Raw genomic sequence first — 20,800 nt, forward strand, 5'->3', positions numbered from 1 at the left:
TAGACATGGATAGGAAGCAGAGTGCTGTTTGTTTTTTGTTTTTTACTGCTGATGTACTTCTAGTACTTTGGGTCTTTGGGGAACATCTTCAGATTGTTAAACTTGGTTATATCTGTTGTCATCAATGGGGCATTACATTAGTGGGAGTGTCACGATTCTCCAAATCTTCGATTCGATTACATTTTCAATTCTAAGGTCACGGTTCGATTCGATTCTCGATTTTTGCATGTATTTTTTTTTTTTTAGCACAGGTTGCCATGCCATTTTTAGACTAGAGTTTTATGCAATATAATATCTGACCTTTGTTCACAAAGTACCACACTACATTGTCAAATTTAAAATATTAATTACAACTTAAGTGAAAGAGCAGGGGGTTCAAGTTCTGTCAGCGGGTCTCCTGCATCTGCAGTTACTATTGTTGTAAGAGTGGCGTAGGTGCGTAAGGTGTGAGTGGACAAGCAACAGTGAGAGAGCGTGCGTACATGCAGACAGTGATTGAAAGGGAGACAAAGGAGAGGCCAAAGGAGTAGCAATCATAGCGATAGCAATAAAGTGTACAATATAGGCTGCAGTTTGGCTGTGAATAAAGACGACGGCTAGATACAGCAAAGCTCCCTGATATTATTTCCCAACCAGCATATCACGTGAAAAGTGTTCCCTCCGAAGGTGAACACAGACTTCGGCCCTGGCGGAAATCATCTCCCCCTTTGCTTCCCGACACAGTCCGGGAGCCGAACAGGAATGGTGTAACACCATGCTGTCATTTTGCTGGCTGTAGCTAATAGCTGCTGGCTTAGCTAGTAGCTAAGTTAGAGGCCACCTGATGAATTCATACTTCCAACAACTGTTGGCAGCATATCACCAGAGTAACCACGAACTGCTGTTGCTAAATGTAACCTGTTTATATGTCCATGGCTGTAGCTACTGTTAGCTTGTTAGCTCAGTTAGCCGTGCATTTAGTTGGAGTACCAGTGCTGATGTTTACAGTGCTAGCACAGGAGGTTTGAACTGCTGTGAGAAAGAAGTTTGAAGGTCTGGGGCTAGCTGGTTAGCATGCCAACTTCAGTGACATGCAACGCAATGCATAGACATCTGTGATGTATTGTCAAAACTGTTTTTGCTTGATAACAGTTGATAAGTTCATTTTATTTTTTTAAAACTAGAAATAGTTCACATTGCTCCTTTTAAACAGAATAGTCTGACCAATCTGATGTGCTTATTTTATGGACTGTGTTAACCTGACTTGATCATTGTGGTTGTTTTTTTACTCTTGTCCTCACACCTTTGTGTCTCTCCAGTGTGAAGATGGTGCTGCTGTGGACGGTCGGAGATGTTTTCAAGACCACCTACTTTGTGATGAATGAAAGCCCGACTCAGTTCTGGATTTGTGGTTCAGTCCAGATCCTGATCGATGTGGCCATCCTGCTGCAGGTCCTTCTCTACAGCCAGGACACACGGGTCAAGCTAGGTTGAGTGTGGATGTTGCTTTTGGCAAGTAAAATCCAGGACTTTCTCAGGCTTTTTAATAAAATCAGCTGCACAGTTGATGGAATTTAGATGGAAGGCATTTAGCATCAACAACAAAGAAAAACCAAAGTCTATCCAGATTGTTGTTGTCTTGTATAGTGTTTTAGCCTTGCGCCAAATATTGGATATCATCCAAACGATTTATCAAGTGCAATTCAGCAAACAGCTTCAGCCTTGAAAAACTACTTAAAACAAAACACCTTTGCCTTTAAACTGTTAGTAAGATAAGAAAGTATTTTGCTTAATTTTTAGCATTTGTACTATTTATTATCTTCTGTGTTGAACATCACTTAGATCCTGACATAGTTGTAGTGGACATGGAAACTGTAGGAGGGAAACATTACTCATATTGGCAGCTCACTAACAGCAGATCTGTGCTTCTGTAATGGCAGCTTGTAAAAACCAGTCCTGCACTGGTAGCTCTGCACTGGAATCTACCGCCTGACTGATGAGTTTCCCATTTCACACTCCACACCCTACTGGACAGTTCCCATGATACATTGTGTGTGTGTGTGTGTGTGTGTGTGTGTGTGTGTGTGTGTGTGTGTGTGTGTGTGTGTGTGTGTGTGTGTGTGTGTGTGACATGCTTGCTGGTGTGTCAGTGCAGCTGAAATTGATTTTTGCCATTGGCAACCAGCACCAAGCACCAGCAAGTCAAGGCCACAGAACTTACTCCAAGTAATGTTAGATACATAAGACATCCATCTGTGTGTTATGACTCTGCTTTGTGGTTTAATTCACAAGCAATGCTTTGACAAAGAATATGAAAAAAAAAAAACAAAGAAAGAAATGTGGCCATGCTGCAATGCTTTGCACTGTTCCTCAGTCACTAAATCTTTTGTAGACACCACAGAACACGTCACACTTAAGGTCAAAATATGTAATTCAATGTACTGTATTGCTGAATAATTATGGCATTGACATTTCTACATACGTCATCGTCCTATTACTTAAATATCCAATGATCTGTTGAGTCTGTGTGGTGTTTTTGCTCTTTTAAAATGCCATTTTGTGCTTTTAGACAGTAACAATGGGCCATGACAGCATCATGGATAAGTGATGGTTAAATCAACATACTCAGCAGGGATATTATAGCATATTTATTCTTATTCTTTTATTGAGTGCATGTAGTGTTAACACTAGTGCCAAAAAAATGTCACTTAAGGGGTTACATGAATGTTTTTGGCATGTGGAGGAGACCAAATTTTATGCTCTTGTCTTTGAAAAAGCAAGACTTTTCTTAGCATTATTGATATATGTTTGGATCTTTTATACATACTTAATTATGCATTAATTAGCTAACTATGCAGCTACAGGCTCTAAAGCAAGAACACTGCCTTAATAAGGTTAATAAATTATTTATTATACACATTTCACATTTTATATAGTCTTACTAATGGTAATAAGCATTTTATTGGGACTTACAAGGGCCCTATTACCTATTAACTGAGTCTTATTACAAGGACCTTACTACAAATTGTACCATAGCTTTTTTTGTGATTGACTATGTCAAAGAAAAGTAAATAATAAATAAATAATAAAAAAAAGACCAGAAAGTCAAACTACTGTCCCATTAGCCAAAAGAAATCTTACTGTAGTTTACCCTTCCCCCCTTTTCTCACTGTCCCTTGCCCCCAAATCATCTTTTTAGTCGTAAACAGTTTTGAAGCATCTTCACTCACCCATAAATGCCCCATTAAACATAGTTTGGTTTATGTAATGCATGAGGTATTACAAAGATATGTTTAAACCTCATCCACGCCAGCCTTCCAGAGTGCATTAGTATAAATCCAGAAGTTCTGTTCAAAAGCAAAACACCAATTTCACTGTGACGTATCAAGGAAGGTTGCAGTTCTTTTACCTGTTTCTCAATAGTCTCCTTGTACAAAAGCGCTGCAGGATAAAAGGAATCAGTACCAGCAGCTGATCAGTATTCAGCGCAGGTTTCTTTTTCTTCACCCCAGGCATCATTTAATTAAGTTATAAAGCTGCTGCACCTGCTTGTTCAGTCTTTTAGTCACCTTTTCCACAGTTTGTATCGGTCTATTAATCTATACCTGTCTTTTTTTGGTTTCTCTTCAGTAAGCATCGTGTTTAAATTGCACACTACAGTGGTCATGGCTTGCATCGTGCATACAACCTGTGCTCCTGCTGCAGCTGCCAGTATGCCTAGCCTTAAAATGACATTTGTAAAGATAGCAAGATTGCATCTCAGTGTTTGTCAGTATTATCCTTGGGGTCTGCGTGTTAAAACTTTATTGGATCATGGAAAATATTTCAGATTAATTTTTTTTTTTCTTAATCTGAAATATTTTCCGTGATCTAATAAAGTTTTATCATTGGTTGTACTGAAGTAATAGTTTATCATTTAGGAAATACCCGTTTTCCCTATTTTCTGCACAGAAAAATAGATTTCAGTGTTGATCCCTCTTTATAAATATGAAGCTACAGCCAGCCCACCAGCAGTGTTATAAGAAAGGACCAGAAAACTCATACTTGAGTAAAACCAAAAATACTGTGTTAAGATATAATTACCAAATATATTTTGGTAAAAGTTACACAATTCATTTGAATAAGTCTTAAAGATTCTGATATTTAATGTACTTTAGTATCAAAAGTAAAAGTGAATTATTCACATACACGTGTCATGTATGGGAGTGTTTGGCCATATTTTAAGGTGATTTTATACTTTTTACAAGGCTTTTTAAAGTTTCTTTTGGCACCCCTGCAGCTATAATGTGACTGTTTTGTTTTTTGTTTGTTTGTTTGTTTGTTATTTTGCTTTTAGCCGTAGCTTTATATTTACTGCACTATCATGAGACTGGTATCAATCTTCAAACTTTCAGCAACGAAGAACAAATGTCTCAAATGTCTCCCCCAAAATGTCTCACTATTGCTTTAATGTCAGTAACTTCCCCCAAAAAGTTACATTCAATCATTTTAGGCATTATTAGGTCAAAGGCCAGGGGAAAATCAAAATAACTCTCAAAGGAGAAAACACTTGCTTCTGTTTTTTATGTATCAGTGTATGTCATCTTTATGTGTATGTATATGTACATTTAAAAACATCAAACCCTACTCACAGGGAATAGCTTGGGATAATGTGTTTGATGGATACAGCTCACTGTGCGTGTGAGTCTACATCCTCTGTTTCCTGCTATTGCTTTACTACATATCAGATATTCGGTCTAAATGATATTCATACAAATGTATGGTTAGTGATGGACTTCACTGATGTGCAGCTTACACTGAAGACTGTCAGCTGTGTTGTTCTTGCAATGTGTATTTCACTTCATATGGGTATAAAATGCGTTCTTCAGTTCCAGGTATCTTACATTATATCTGCTAGCCATATTGTAAACTGTATGTGTCTTATCTGCTGTTACCAGCATACCACAGTTGTACTGCAACTGCAGTATTTCTGTGTTCTATATGCTCTTATCACCAGATTTGTATCTTTTTATTGTTTCCAACTGCAGAGCTCAGAGCAGCACCTGCACTGGACCCAGTTTTGTATTTTGGCTCCCCGTTGCCTTTCCATCTGAAGGGCAGATAAGCACACAAGCTGCCCGCTTTGTGCTAATCCCTCAGCCAAATACAAATAATGGTAAACATACTTGTTGCCTCACCACTAAAATGACAAGAGGAAGGTGGATTGTTATTTCTGAGAAGAGAGAGGAATGTAATGTTACTTGATTTATATTCCATCTGTGTCAAGAAACAATTTCAGATTTATCAGATGCAACAAAAAACAGAAGCCTTAAATGGATTTATGTGAATTTTAGTTACTGTTTTTCCAGCGTAGTCACTGTTAGATAAAATGTTGGCAGTTAACGTTTCTGCAAACCACTTGACATGTTATGCAAAACTGTCATATCACCCTCACAAAACATGTTTATACCCTGAGTTTTCATATTGGTAGTCCAAGCTATGGTGGTGGAGTTAGGCAAGAAAGCTGCCAAGCCAGTGTCCACTGTTCAAGACTGCATTTCATCATTTATTTATATATTTTTAAGAAGAAATCATGATTTTTGTCCTAACCCTAACCAAGTGGGTTTTAGTGCCTAAACCAGACCATAAAGAAACATAAAGCTGAAACACATAGACATGAAAACTTTCAACAGAACTGTGGTTTGCATAAATGGGCATGCCAACATTGATCCTGGTGATTTGGTTGGTTTTAATATTCGCTGATGTCTCTTTAGGTAACATACTGTGTATATACAGGATCTGGGAAACCAAAAGTTATTGTTGCCTATAAAGGTCCAATTCGTAAAATAGTTGATTGTTGTTCCAGACTCATCAAATGCCGACACTATGAGTCAGTGGCCGGCCTGACCTAACTACCCAAATCATCAGTATTTGAAGACCAGGGAATGAGACTCAACAATCAAATATCTTACAAATTGAACCTTAAATGTAAATTTATGTGCACAAGAAGTAACTGGTCAATTAAAGCAACAAAATGTAACTTCTTAGAGAAACAGAGTTTGTTTGTTGACACTGATGATCCGGGGTTTATCTCAGGTCAAGCTTCAACACAAAAAAATCTTTGGCTGATGAGACTAAACAATCAAGTGTCTTTCTCCAGGATTTTACATTTTGTTGCTTTTAATGTCATATAACAATATAATGGCTACCATAAAATGACAGAAATGTGTATGAAAATATACACCTGTGACATCACATTTGTGACATATAGCCCAAAAAGTTACTGTCCAAAAACATCTCACAGTCTCATGGTGAAATATTTATCATGTTGGTTTCTCAAATATAAACTATTTGTACTTCAGAAAGCTGTCTTGTGTTGTTACTGGCTGTGTGTTGTGAAATGAATAAATGTCTTGTAGCAAGTCACGAAGAAAAAGTTTGACACTGACAATGAGTAACAAAAACAAAAAAAGATCCGAGCCCAGCAGACTGCTACTGTGATTTGCAGCTGGATTTACCGAGATTTTCACCCAAAATCTGATTTAAAGCCACCTGTGAGTCCTTTGTTTGAGCCTGCCCAACCAGGAATATTAGACCATAAGGAGAAAGACTTGCTTTATACACCTGTATGTAAATCCTCTGTGTGCAGCGATCCCCACTGCAGCTATAATACAAAGCTGTCCTGGGAAAACCTTGAATTCTTCTATTTGAAAGGATTGAGACGTGTGAACCAAATAAGTCACGAAAAAGATTGAGACAGAGCTGGACTGTGCCTGCTCGCTGCTGGACGCACGAGGGGAGAAATTGATGAGTCGGGGTTAATTGAGATGTGAAATTCTTCACAGCCTTAATCCCCTCCGGCTAATGCATCTTCACACACAGATGCAAACACTGTCTCAGAGAGAGAGAGCTGCATGTCAGCAGTACAGAGGAGCACTGCAGTATGGATGGTGAAATATTAAAATGGATACAGTAGATAATGGGAAGCTCTCTATGGTTTATAGATGAGATGGACAAGGGCAAACTATGTGCTGCACCTGTTGGCACTCATCTCCTGACCCGGCTTCTACATCCATTAATAATAAGTTGACTGCAAGTCAGGCTGGAGCCTCTGCATGAAACCTGATGGTAATATGTCGTACATGTGCCTGTGTCATACAGATATCAGTGTTCTGTTCTGCCAAACAAAGACGCATGCCTGTGAAATATTTGACATATATCACAGTAAATCTTATTCACGATGGAGCCGCCTGCCTGCCCCCCCTGCTGTCGTCTGTCTTTCTGTCCACCCATCCGTCAGACATGTCTGTCTATACAGTGGCATGTTTTAATGATAGATGAGGTGGGCTAAAATAGTCCACCTGCACTCTATGTCTGTGATGTGCTGCACTGCCCCATCCCGCTCCATTTATTAATGATAGTGTGTCGTCATGCTGTGAGAGACAGTAATGTGCGCTTTTCATCCACAGTGAGTGTTACAAACAGCTCAGAGGGAAACCAGTTCAAGTCAATGGCAGACTCACAATTGTGACACATACTGCAGAAACATTCTGTGCAGATCTCTCTTTACACTAACTCTAATATACTGATATGAGTGTTTTAACATTCCATTCAGCTATCTAAGGTGGACAGAGTGGCCCTTTAAGGAACCAGGCTGAAAGTTTATTTCCATTTTTAATTTTTCAAAACATTCAGAGAGGAGAGCCAAATTCCAATCTTCTATTCTAAGTCTGCTGTGTATTTGTTGGCATCGATAATACACTAAGCTTCTATTTGTTTTGCAAACAATCGACTTTCAGATCTTCAAGGCCCTGTAAGCTTCTTACAATGAGTCTGACATAATTTTTATGGCCAAAAATTACAAAGTTTTGGATATTTACCTTGAGAGATTTGTTAATGCAGATAAGATAGGTTTTTGTAAAAAGCACCCAAAAGTCCCCTTTAAAGGTAAAATATATCCTGCTGAAACATTAAAGTCACCCTGACAATTGAAAATATCTGATGATCAGATGAGTATCTGATGTTAAAAGTTCTTAAGTTCTTCTTAAGTAAAAGTAAATGATTCATATATTGACATGCACAGACTGAATACTATGGGTCAATTGATTATGGGATCTGTGCTTTTGTTAATCTTATTGCAGAGCTAAAGTAAATTAATTTAGAAATGTGTTACTTTGACTCTGATTCATCATGCAATCCACAAAGTAACTCGTAACTAAAGTAATCAGATGAATACAGTGAAGTAAAAAGTACAATATCTGACCCCAGAATGTAGGAGAGGGGGAGAATAATGTAGCAGAAATTGGAGATGGTAAACTAAAATACAAGCACCTCAAAATAGTACCTAAATACAGCACTTAAGTAAATATACTCAGTTACATTTCATCCTAGATTTTTGACGGTTTGATTTTTAAAAGATGTTAAATAAGGCAGAATTTAATTTGAAAGTTTTCTGTGCTTATTTGATCATGAATATTCAATGTAACAGAGAAATACCTGAGGTGTTTAACTCTATAGTATTAATAGTCCTATCATGGTCCAAGATATTAGTTCAACTGTTTTGTGTTGAAATTTACATGTGTCATGTTATGCTTCCCACCTCCTGTCATTGTCTGTTTTCCCACCATTTTTACATCTGTGTTTCATTTGTTCATTAGCCCTTAATCAGGTTCAACCAGTGAGGAGTACAAAAAAAAAAAACACTGACATGAGGTCAATTTGTGACCTCTAGAAATTAATTGTAAAATGTTTCTTTTTTTTTTTTTTAAGTTGTGATGACAACTTAAGAGTTCAATCTTTCGCTTGATCTCCAGCTGAAGAGCTCTTAGAGTGGCTCTGCTGCTTACCTGCTGGGTGAATTAATATGAGACCATCTGCCTGCTTCGGGCCTGGGATCCCCAAAGTAAAATGAGTTTGATCTCTCTCTCTAGCTCACTCGCCCTGCTCATTTCTTTTTTATTAGTGCTGATTCGGCCTTCATTAAAGGGAGTAAATGAATGGCCGTATGTCTGCTGTGATAACTGAGGGGCTGTCAAAACAGAAGGTTCCCAAGAACTGCAACTACTGGTGGAATCATGGGTATGAGATGAATGATGCCCATTTTCCAAGTCATGATGCCCTGAGGGAAAAAGCTGAATTATTATAAGACAGAATCTTTTGTTGATTATCGTGCTTTTATATACAACTACTGGATCAATTGTTTCTGTGAAGAAGTCATTAATCCAGCTTTAGATGGTGGACTGGAAGCAATATTTAATTTTGCAGTAAGTAATAAAGGTGTTACATCAACTTGTTGGCTACTAGGAAGCAGCTACTATCAGCAGTGGAATATGTGAGCTCTGTTAGGGTCACATTAGGTAACAGTGTGACAGGGAATAAAGTTTTACAAGCTACCAAACAGTTTAGCTGTGGATTATAAGTGTTTATAACTTTGCAGTTAGTCCTGGACAGGTTGTCAGAGCTGCAGCCTGTTGATGGACATCTAAATCTGTTTTGGCATTCTTTGAATATTTATGAGAGAGAGCCATTAAATAAACAGTTTTCAGCCTATGTATTTTTAGCTTAAAGCCCTGTCATGTTCCTGGTTTTTAGTTCACTTTATTTCCTTTTTTATGTTGAAAGTTATCAAGTGTCATGTTTTACTTTCAACGTCCTTCCTGTAAAGGGCTAGTGAACAAGTGAAACATGGGCATACACAGAAAAATGGTGGGAAAACTAAAATCAGATAAACTAAAACATAGGAGACAGGACTTTCAACTCAACATATAAAGGCCAAAAATTGTTCTTTTACACCTCTTTCTTTTACAAAAACATGATATTACAAATCTACTGACAGGCTGCAGCCTTTATCTCAGAAACAGCTCTTACAACCATTCTAGATCTAATTGCAAAGATATAAACACTCATAATCCACAGCTAGATTGTTTGATAACTTGTGGCTCTTTATTCTCGGTCACACTGTAACCTGATGTGACCGTAACAGAGCTCAAGTGTTCTACATGTTTATGATCGAAGCTGCTTCCTCGTAGCACGCAGGCTGATGTAACACAGCGTTACTACACAGTTAAACATGTTCTGCTTCCAGTCTGCCCTCTACAGCTGCGTTAATGTTTGGTTCTCTCCAAAAAGCAATTTATCCACTAGTTGTATAACCGAGTGCACTGTAATTCATTCATCTCTTACCCATGATTCCACCAGTAGCTGCAGTTCTAGGGAGCCTTTTGTTTTGACCGCTCCTAAGTTATCAAAGCAGACATACGGCCATTTATTTTCCTCCTTTAATGAAGGCCGAATCAGCACTGATAAAAAAAAAAAATGTGCAGGGCAAGTAAGCTGGGGAGAGAGACAGAGAGAGACAGAGAGAGATCAAACTCATTTTACTTTTGGGAACCCGGGCCCAAAGCAGGCAGATGGTTTTGTATTAATGGGCCTAGGTAGGCAGCAGAACCACTCTAAAAGCTCTTAAGCTGGAGATCAAGGGTTAGATCAAGGAGATGAGGAGAAAGATTGATCTCTTATCTTGTCATCACAACTAATAAAGTAATAACTGCTTCTAAAATTGACCTTTAACCCCCCCCCGTCAAAAAGTAGAAGATGGGGCACATAGAGGAGGGGGTTGAGGCTGTGATGGTAGAAGGCAGGACAACAGAGGAAAAACAGACAGTCTTCAAATCCAGTGATGGTGAAATGAAGAGAGAGAAAGCAGTAAAGGATATATAATGAAGCAATAACAGTGGAGACCAATGCAATTTGTTTTACCACAGTAAATGCCAGCATTAGAGAGGAGGTGAAGGGGTTAAAAGTGAAAGCACAAGTACCAAAAGTACCAAATATATGACACCAGAGGGAAAGACAAAGTGCAACTCAAACTGTGGGCTTTTGGGAAATGTAGCAGAACCAGATGGCTCTGGGCTTAAAGCAGTCTCACGGTCCCAGAGTCCAGGACAGTCAGCCCCCACAGGCATGCAGTGGCAGGCTGGGCACAGCGGGACAGGATCAAACTCTCAAGATGGATGGAGGTTGTTTGAGGTCGCGGACTGCGGAGAACACAGAGACGCAGCGAGGAAGAGAAGGACAAAGTACCCAGAGGGACAAAGAGTAAAGACGGCTCAGGTAGCTTTAAAAAATTCAGATATTTGAGAGTTCTGGTGTTTTAAATTTGACCTCGACTCCTTGAGAACTTCACTGGATTTGGTGGCTGAGCAAATATAAGAATGGACAAAATGTCTCATTTGAAGACTTTGCTGTAGATTTTGAAAGCATGTTACATAACAAATGTGAAGTCGCAGTGTTACATTACGTAACTTTGTATTACAGCCCCGGAGCTTCTGGACGCAGAGCTTGTGCATACATCATGTATAGGGACTGTATAGGGAATAGGGAAACTATTCCTCGCTCTATAGAACAAGAGCATTAGCTGTTCAAACGAATGCAGAGAGACAGTCGAGGAGAGAATGGTTCTGCACACCTCAGCAGGATAATCCTGCTCAATATACATCTTATATTCAGAGGCTTATACATTTTTCTCCACCTCACAGAGAGCAGGTAGTGATGTGAGTGGCACGTCCACATCTTATACCCAGACTTTATCCCTTCTTATATTCAGATCCTAGTTCCACCAAATATGTTTAAAGCTGCACTGATCAATATTTGAATCCTAACAATCAATCAGATGACCACGTGTGATATGAAATATGTCGCTCACAGTGATGATCCCCCCGCACAGAATTAGGACTGGAATCTGCAGTTCCTCTCATCTCTATCTGAGCTTTGGAAAGTTTTTCATTTTTATTTTGCCTTCACTGCGCTCATGAGATCTGTTTCCAGCAGCAGCAGCAGCTGGCAGCCAGTGAAAACACTCCGTATACTACCTGTCTGGCAGCAAGACAACGCCAGTGACTCAGAGTGGAGTGTTTGGCAACTGTAGACCCGGATATTTCTTTCTTTTTTCTTTTTTTTTTCAGGTGTTGGTTGAAACTAAAAATAAAACAACAATAAGAGTGAGTACTGGACTAACGTTCATCATGAGATCAAAATCTACTCAAAATAAAAAGTGCTAATGCTGCTCTTTGTCTGTAGGCGTAAACAGGCTTCACCACCACGGCTACGAAAGGTTTTAATGTGTCAGTGATCATTGGCCAATACTATCAATAATGCAGCTGTATGTCAGGTTTGGTTTGTACAGTTCTCGTACAGTATCGCACAGTATTGTACCAGTGCGCTGTCAGCTGACTATGAATATGTACAAACAATACATCATTTTTTTTTGTTTGTTTTAGCTGAATCACAATCTTTGATTGTCGTCCAAAAAAAACACAGCAATGTTTTTTTTTAATTGTTTTAATTAATTGGTAGATTAATCAATAATGAAAATAGTTTTTCACCGCTGCATTAATTGTTCTACAACACAGAGCTCATATGATTCACATCCATAAATGACATCACCGCCTGGAAAGACTCAAGAAGCAGTGTTGAAAGTCACCTGTAGGAGGTAACACTAGACTAAAAGTTTTTCAGTATCTAGTATATTAAATATTCTTAAGTTTCAAAAGTACGTGTAAAAGTAAATGATACACTCATTTGCATTTAAAACTGTCTAATGCTGGGTAATTTTATCTGATAATCTGATCACATTTTGAAATCTGCAACGTAACAAAAGTCATCCAATATATTTAGTGTAGTAAAAGTTCAGTATTTGCCTCCAAGATGTACTGGAGTGTAAATTGTACACATGTACATGAACTTAGTTTCATTCCATCTTTACCAATGAGTTAAAAAAAGAAAACACTTCCATCGTGAAAAAGTCTTAAGTACTGAGCAAGCAGCTAATTCCTTCGAGTTTATCAATTATAGTTAGATTTAAACTTCATCTACAAAGTAAAAGTAGTTGTTTATTTTGAGGTATTTATTTTCTTTCTTTAAGCAGTGCTCTGTGAGTGTGGAAGCAGCAAAGCAGGCCTGAAGCAGGCAGATGGTGTTCAGGCTCAGTGCAGCACTACGCAGCACGAAGCAGAGGGAGCGACCCAGCAGGACGGAGATCAAACCCCTCTGATGGACGGCCTCATCTGGCCCGCGACTCCAAACTTGGAGTCAGAGCCACAACAGAGATCAGAGCAGAGCATCGCAAGTCGTGCATCATACCGTAGATAAAAATGTAAAGCGCACGCATAACAGCTGCGGCAGTCTATAAATGAAGCTATATGTGCTGACCTCTGTATGAGTTCTCACACAGACGGGAGCTGTGGTGTGTTTTGCATCAGAAAAGGTTTGTTCCAGGCTCCTGTGGCCGCTGTTACTGAACAGACAGGAACATTTTCTAGTCTCCTTGAAGATGCCCTTACTTCACCAACTGCTCCCCAGTGGAGTGCATGTTTTCCTTTGCTTTCACTGACAACTCTCCATCTGAAGATCAAGTCCACAGATGGCCAACTTGCTCTTTTTTTTACATCATCTCGTTCTGACTCAGGTTTACTTTGGAATCATTACTTCTGTGAAGGGAACAGGTTCTTTTAAGTTTTTTTTTTTTTTTTTATTCTGCTTGGGGTTTGTGAGACTGTGAGCTGTAGATAACGTGTATGTACTCGATTTGACTGCTGCGTGTTCACGTGTGGGCGTTGACATGCTGTCTATCATGACGGCGAATGCAGCACAGCGAGTGTCATGTTACGCAGAACGGCGACATTAGCTGCTGTTGAGACGGTGGAGCCAGACAACATGCCAGCCGGCCGGTAAACAGATAAGCAATGACTCCAGGAAAGAGAAGATGACAGAAGTATTTCCCTCTTCCGACTGTGGGGAGAGTTTAACTCATCAGGGTTTGCTGCATAAGCACAATGCAGAAAACGACAGTTTTTCAGAAGAAAACGTGTACAGCATCAGCTTTATATGCTTTCCTGTGAGTGGTGTTTCATTTTACTTTACTTTACATTCTCATACAGTGCGTCTCACAAAACAGTGAGGCACCTAGACAGAGCTGCAGCAGCTCAAAACAACATTGTAAACTAGCACAACACTCAGGAAGTCAAATGAAGGCCAAGGACTAAATGATCTGTTTAGAGAGATGCATTATCAGCGGGGGTGAATGGTAAGGGGACAGGGCTGAAGTTATAAAAGAAAATATGCTATTTAAGTAAACATCACATAATCTTTCTCTGACCTTCATCAATTTCCAGCTTCCACAGAAGAAAAGAATATTTAAAAAATGAATAAATAAATGGGCATGGGATGTAAAAATGTTTTCATGTACAACATTGAATAGTCTTTTAAGTACTCATCACTTTAGCTTGCTTGGCATTACCACAATCTTTCTCAAATCATATGGTAGCTGTACTGTCAAAGTTCGACTGAATCGATTGCTGTTATGAACGATGTTGAAACAATTACACGATTTATCGATTGGTCAATCGACACAAATGATCAACAACTTTGATAACCATTTAAAGGTACAGTATGTAGGAATCGGTCACCTGTTTCATACTCAAAACAAACAGGGAGCAGCATATTGCTATATTTATACAGAGTAACTGCTAACTGCTGCTAACTGTAGCTGCTGTTAGCTAGTTAACTCAATTAGCCATGCAGCTACTGGTGAACTGCGGAGGTGTTGGTGCTTACACCGCTAGCACAGGAGCTTTGGGCCGGGGAGAGGCTAGCTGGTTAGCATGCTAACTTAAGCAGATACCACAGCAGTACAGTACACATAGGTTATGATGTCAAAATTATTATATGTTCACATTTTGTTGATTATTTTGTGAATTTTTTCATAAGATTTTTAATCTTTTTAAGGATGCATACACACACAAAAATGTAAATTCAGTCATCATCCACTGACACTGATGCCAGTGGAAAGTCAGGCAAAGTTTTGTAGTCTGCAAAGCATTTCCAGAGCTTCACAGTTGATGGAGGCTTATTTTAAAATTACATGCTACATTTAGCTATTTTGGCATAATCCGTGTCTCAAGAAGCCCTAAGATTCCAAACTGTTTTGAGAAAACATTATTTACACCCTTGATGCTTGGTCATACCAGTGCACCCACTTCAGACGTGGCACACGCTAACACAGTTAGCTTAGCAGCTGCAGGGAAGGCTTTGTCTTTAAAAAGGGTGTAAATTACATCTTCTTTAATCATGGTGGGTTTTCGAGGCTTGCAGAGACTTGGATTATACTGGCCAAGCTTTATGGAGCGTTTTTTCATAATTTTGGGGGATGTTTTAAAACAAGTCCCCATCCACTTCAGTTGTTTAGGAAAATGCTGCAATTCTGTTTTAATGTGAAGGTCCACTGCATCTGACTGTCCATCGGCATGGGGGTGAGTAAGTAATGACTGAATTCTTTATTATTTGGTAAACTGATCCTTTAAGTCATTTACCAACCAAAAATGCCAAACCTTTGTTTTTCTTCTTTCTTAGATCATTCTAAGTCAGGTACCTTTAGGTTTTCTTGTTGACATTTTGACATAGTCCTCTGGCATTTCATAGATCACACGATGTGCAGTTAATCAATGACACACCGAAACATGAATCAATGATGACAATCTTTTCATGTAGCTGTACATATGAAGGACTTGATTCATCACCAGGCATCTCAGTGTGACTCAAAGAGCTGCACAAGGGCCATACACACTCAACACTCCTATATCTCCATCTAGCTTCACTTTTTTTCCCCACTAAATCTTTTTCGGTGTCCAGATCTCCTCTCCTCAGCCTCTGTAATTGACTCCATAAGTTAGTTTAATAGAGCAGAGTGCAGACTGAGAGTGAAATATCCACCTTGTCACTGCGCCACAGCTGGTCTCCAATTCGAAACAGAATAGCCAACATTTTGTGTTGTTTGCCCATATGTTCTCTGGCTCAGAGGTGTGTGTGTGTGTGTGTGTGTGTGTGTGTGTGTGTGTGTGTGTGTGTTTGCTGTGCACATCCCTTTTTGCTTTGTATTTGCCTCAGCAGCACTCTGCTGCTTTCTCTCCTCTGTTCACTCGTTGGCATGTAAGGTCACGCATGCAGCACACACTCAAGTAAACACATCTACCCCATCCACCTACCTACACACACACGCACCAGCTGTTTTCTGGGCGCTGAGACAAACTGCTGCAGCGAAAGCAGCAGAGAGGAAAGCGTAAGTGAAAGCCTCCGCGGCATATTTGACATCAACTCCTCTGCCCTTGTACAGCCATTAGGGTTAGATGAAGATTGCCAGAAGGCTTTTTTCCCCTTGACAATCCTTTTCACACTCTCTCACATCCAATTCCTTCATTCCCTCAGCAATTAGCTCTGGATTAGATTGAGGTCAATAACCTCAACTCCATCGGGTTCCCACTTTGCGTAACATTTTAATCAATCCCAGTTCCTTTCCCTGCAAAACAAGTTTCCTTTTTGCTGTCCTCCTGCCTTTTTTTCTTTCTTTTTTATGCCTCAATTTAGATTCAAATTAAACCACCTCTAATCTAGCAGTTAAAGTGAACACTGGGACTCTATACTGTAGCTTCTCGGACTATTAATCTTCAGGAGGAAGCTATTTTCCGCTCTGAGGTGAGGTAATTGGAATGTCTTTTTATGTGGACCGAAGTTTATGGCACCAAAGGGCTGGATGAGCCTCCGAACACCATCACCACCCCCCGGACTGTCTGTTGGACAGGTGATGTAGGCAGAAGGGCTAATGATAACGATGAAGACGTAGACAGTGATAAGCATCGCCATGATGAAGATGATGATGCGGGTCATTGCCCTCATTGCCATCAGTGGCAAAACGATTTCCTCCCACAATTACTTGAGGAGTAGATGTGCAATATTTCTCAGTCCAGAGGGTTTACGCACCGTTGCTGACTGTCCCTAATGGGTACTCGACCGGGGCACATTTGCATGTTATGGCACTGCATTAGCTTGATTATCTCAGGCTTTGCAGCACTTTTCAGAGTGCGTGGCTGACGGGGATTTAACCAAAGGTCACCTGTGTGATGTGCAAGCAAAGCTAACATCAACTTCTGCCGAGCGCCTTGTCTTTAAGTCTGCGATCGTCGTTAGATACAAGCTGGAAATGAAAGTAGTGACAAAACAAGCTCGTTAAACTCATCATGGCTTCATAAGATATTCTCCCCGGATAACGAGGAGAGACGCTGAATATCACAGCTGAAAAATGTTTGCGCAGAGCTCGTAAAGCGCTCGGTGCACACTATCAAGCCCCCCCCCCGAGGACAAGCGTCTTCGAAGAGGCATCGCACTGACAAACCCTTTAAAGTCAGTCTGGTTCATGGACTGAGGGGACTGCAGCACCCCCGAAACGAGGCATTTAAAAATCATCAATTATTAGAGAGCTCATGCGGACGAGCAACAAAGAGGAGGCAGGAGAATATGAACTGAAGTGTCCTCATGATTTAAAAACTGATCGTGAGGCCTAATGTGACTGTTAATGGTAATGTTATTGGTTTATCAGTCACTTGTGTGAACTATACTGAAGGCTGGAGCAGGTAGATACACCTTATACACACTTATACATTTACACTGCTCCTGAAGGCCTCAGTCAGTAGTCCTGCCTTTAATTCTGTGACTTTGCGACATCACACTACGTCCCCATGTCATACATTTGCATAAATTATGCACAGCGGTTAGTTTGTCATCAGACATTTGCATAGATTTGCATAAATTATGCACAGCGGTTAGTTTGTCATGTAGGAATTGAATTAGCACAGCTGCACTGTTGTTGTTAGCAGTGCTGGCTCAGTCATGTTTACGCTGACCAATCAGAGCAGATTGTGTAATCAGGGGAGGGGGGACTTTAAAGAGACAGCAGCTAAAACAGACAGAGGGGGGCAGACAGAGCAGCAACACTGGACAGTATGAGAAAACTCAAAGTGTTTTTGGGCACTAAAGAATGTAAATCTATTCTAGCAGTAACCCAACACAAAAGCATTGCAAGAGACCGCAAAACTCAACATGAGGTAATGAGTAAAAGACTTTTGGGCCCTTCCTAGACTCGGTGATTTATAATGTTTGGCGGTGCAGTGAGTTTGCTGCGTGTACCACCTTCCCCTGCACAGATGTTGGCAGTTTTGAGATCCAAGGGCAGCAGTGTCATCCCCTCCCTCACCCTGAGGGAGATAACTGATGGCTGGAGGGTGAGAGGACAGAGGAGGAGGAGTCAGGAGGAGGAGAGACGATGAGAGGCAGCGTGAATCTGGCTGCGAAGAAAGAGACTGCGTGACAGCGATGAGGCGACGTGAAAGATGGAAAAGGCGATGAAAAGAGCACGAGTTAAAAGGCTACGAACAGGGCTGTAAGCATATTTAGCATGCATGCTCCAGCTGGCTCCCCATTATTCCTCGGAGTGTGCCGGGATGTGAAAACAGGTGATGAAAAGTCAGTTGGTAATAATGGCCTTTCCATCACAGTAAATGTTTATTCAGACAATATGAGAACAGAATGACACATTACTTGTTTATGGCAGCTGTGCAGACTGTCAGGTCTTAAATACTGCAGTCACACCTTTTTTTCCATAGAGTGACTGACAAGGAGGTATGTGCGGCTGTCACAGCTTATGTTAACAGTTTCCTGCTGTCAGGAAATCACTTTTACTCTCTATGTATCTGTAATGATTTGCAGTGTAAATGTGATGTATGTGTAAACAAGTTCTAATTAGTGCCTCTCAATTGTAATTTACTGTATTCAGGCTGTTGTCTCGTAAATGATTGGCGCTTTCTTTCCAAGCAGTTTGACTCAGACCACCATGTGCTTTTGTGTCCACAGCAAACCCTGGATGTGGTTTTCTGCAAGGTCTGTGGGGTGATCAACGGACAGTGCAGCTGCTCAGTGACTGACCTTGGTTGAATAGCGAATGAAAAAGAGAGACGGAGCAGGGTTTTAAAGGCTTTTGAAAGGGATCGCCTCAAACGGCTTCTGTTGTGCTGCATCGAATGTGAGAATGTTCTGCAGAGAGTTTGAACAGTTTTGTTTACTTCACATGAAAGACGTCTGCTCTCCTCTCTGGTTTGAAATGGGCAGGTTCAGTCACGACAAGATGATGTCACGCTCCCCACCAATCAGGATGTAGTAGGACTTGTCTGATGACAGTTGTTGGGTCGTTTGTTCTTGCTGTCTATTGCGGGAGGTTTGCTATCATTTAATATCTGATCAAACCTCACATAAACTGTCTTAATTAATCAGATTGCATCCTTTATACATATTTTTGAGTGGACAATTTAGAATAAATGATACCTACCTTTCACTTTGGCTGCTGCTTGTGTAGTCATGAATATTTCAAGTAATGGAGAATAACTGAAAGCTTGTCATGTTTTTTTTTTTTGTTTAGTTGTTTCTTATTTTCTTCTCTTTTATTTTGAAAATTCACTTCTCACTTCCTGCCTTTTCACTATAGATTACAGTTTTGGAGCATTTAGGGCCCTTTATTTGATACCATAACAAATCAGTACAAGCCCTGAGAAGCAAGTGAAGTGAATTTCGATGTTTTTTGTTTTGTTTTTTTTGCCAGTGATCCATTTTCTCAGTCTGATATGGAGAAGGAGAAAAGATGTTTTCCACATGTCCTAAACACAGGAGACAGAGCAGTTTAGATGAGACCTGCCTACAGAAGAAAAGAATTCTTTGTAATCAACATTTAACATTTTAAAGATAACTGATCAAATGAGCATGTGAATTGAATTGAAAATGTCAAGTTCTGTTTCAAAGTTATCAACAGAGTAAGAGCAGAGTTTGGCATTTCTGTCAAGGGCAAGTTTTAAAGGTAAGCTAAATGTTTCATGAAAGATGTCAAACAAAACTAAGATGGAAGGGTAAAAGAGCTGCAAACTAAGTTAAAGTGTATTTAACATTAAACTTCATTTTTGACTCAGTACAACTACGTTTTGGATTGAGCAGCTCCTGGCCGCAGGAAGCTAACATTTCACTGAATTGTAACGCTATTATCATGGCTTTTTTTCCCCCCCATTCACGGTACCATTACCTTGATTGACGTCATTACCACAGCAAAGTGACTCTCTGCTTGTGACAACCAAGACTCTCTCATTGGGTTAGAGCAGCGGGGAAGAAAGAGGAGTCTCTGGGAGAGCGGATATCATCATCATTAGTGGCTTTGCAGGAAAACTGTAGAGTCAAGAGCATAGTATAGTTATGCTGGAGCACAGCCGTATGGATCGTGCACAGACAATTGTTATCAATACAGCTGACATGCAAGCGTTTCGGTGTTTCGGGTGTTGCTCGTGCATCCTTTACTAAGGTATGATTTCAACATAGATAACATGCAATAGGTGTTCCTAACCCATTGTGAAATGCTAACACCAAGCCATATTTTGGGTTTTTTGGGGTGAGGCCAGGAAGAGCAGGGGGGAATGGTGAGAAAACTTTTTAATGGCCCCGATCAACTCTCAAGGAAAGACTATGTCCATGTGTGAAGGAGGCAGCGACATATATGAGGACAGCATGGACATAGAGTGCTGGTTGTATACCTGCGTGTCGGGGGAGGACTCTGGAAAGCTACTCACGTTTGAGCTACTGGATTCATTTTCAAATATTGACATTCACAGGTTTGTTGGTTGTGATAGCATTGGCTAGCTTGCTGTTTGGCGTGGTCAATCATTTTCTCTCTGTTATTCAGCATTAGCTTCGGTTAGCTTTTAGCGATGCAGGCGCAGATAGAAAGGTATAGTAAACTGGTATAGTGATTACATATTAAAGAGAAATGGCAAATACAACTTAAATTCAGTTGTACCAGTGGAGTGCACATGTGCATGTGATCATACGCATCAGTGGTAAATGTGAACTTATTGAGTATAAAGTATTCAGTCTAGAGTTTTTATGGATGGATTAATGTATGTTCACATTTTATTGTCCAATC

The 20,800-nt window shown here is 40.0% G+C and overlaps 1 protein-coding gene across 4 annotated transcripts in view; it reads left to right on the plus strand.

The window, feature by feature from the left end:
• The window catches only part of si:dkey-246g23.2 (solute carrier family 66 member 2), a 54,281-nt gene extending 47,963 nt beyond the window's left edge, over positions 1 to 6,318 (plus strand). For all 4 annotated transcript variants that reach the window (XM_037106211.1, XM_037106210.1, XM_037106212.1 and 1 more), the window contains one exon: positions 1,299 to 6,318. In XM_037106211.1, coding sequence (XP_036962106.1) covers positions 1,299 to 1,473 — 175 coding nt within the window. In that variant the 3' untranslated portion in view covers positions 1,474 to 6,318. The remainder of the gene's footprint in view (positions 1 to 1,298) is intronic.
• Positions 6,319 to 20,800: the final 14,482 nt, after the last annotated feature.

Source organism: Acanthopagrus latus, chromosome 8 (genome assembly GCF_904848185.1).
Source record: "Acanthopagrus latus isolate v.2019 chromosome 8, fAcaLat1.1, whole genome shotgun sequence".
In the NCBI taxonomy this organism is placed as follows: domain Eukaryota; kingdom Metazoa; phylum Chordata; class Actinopteri; order Spariformes; family Sparidae; genus Acanthopagrus; species Acanthopagrus latus.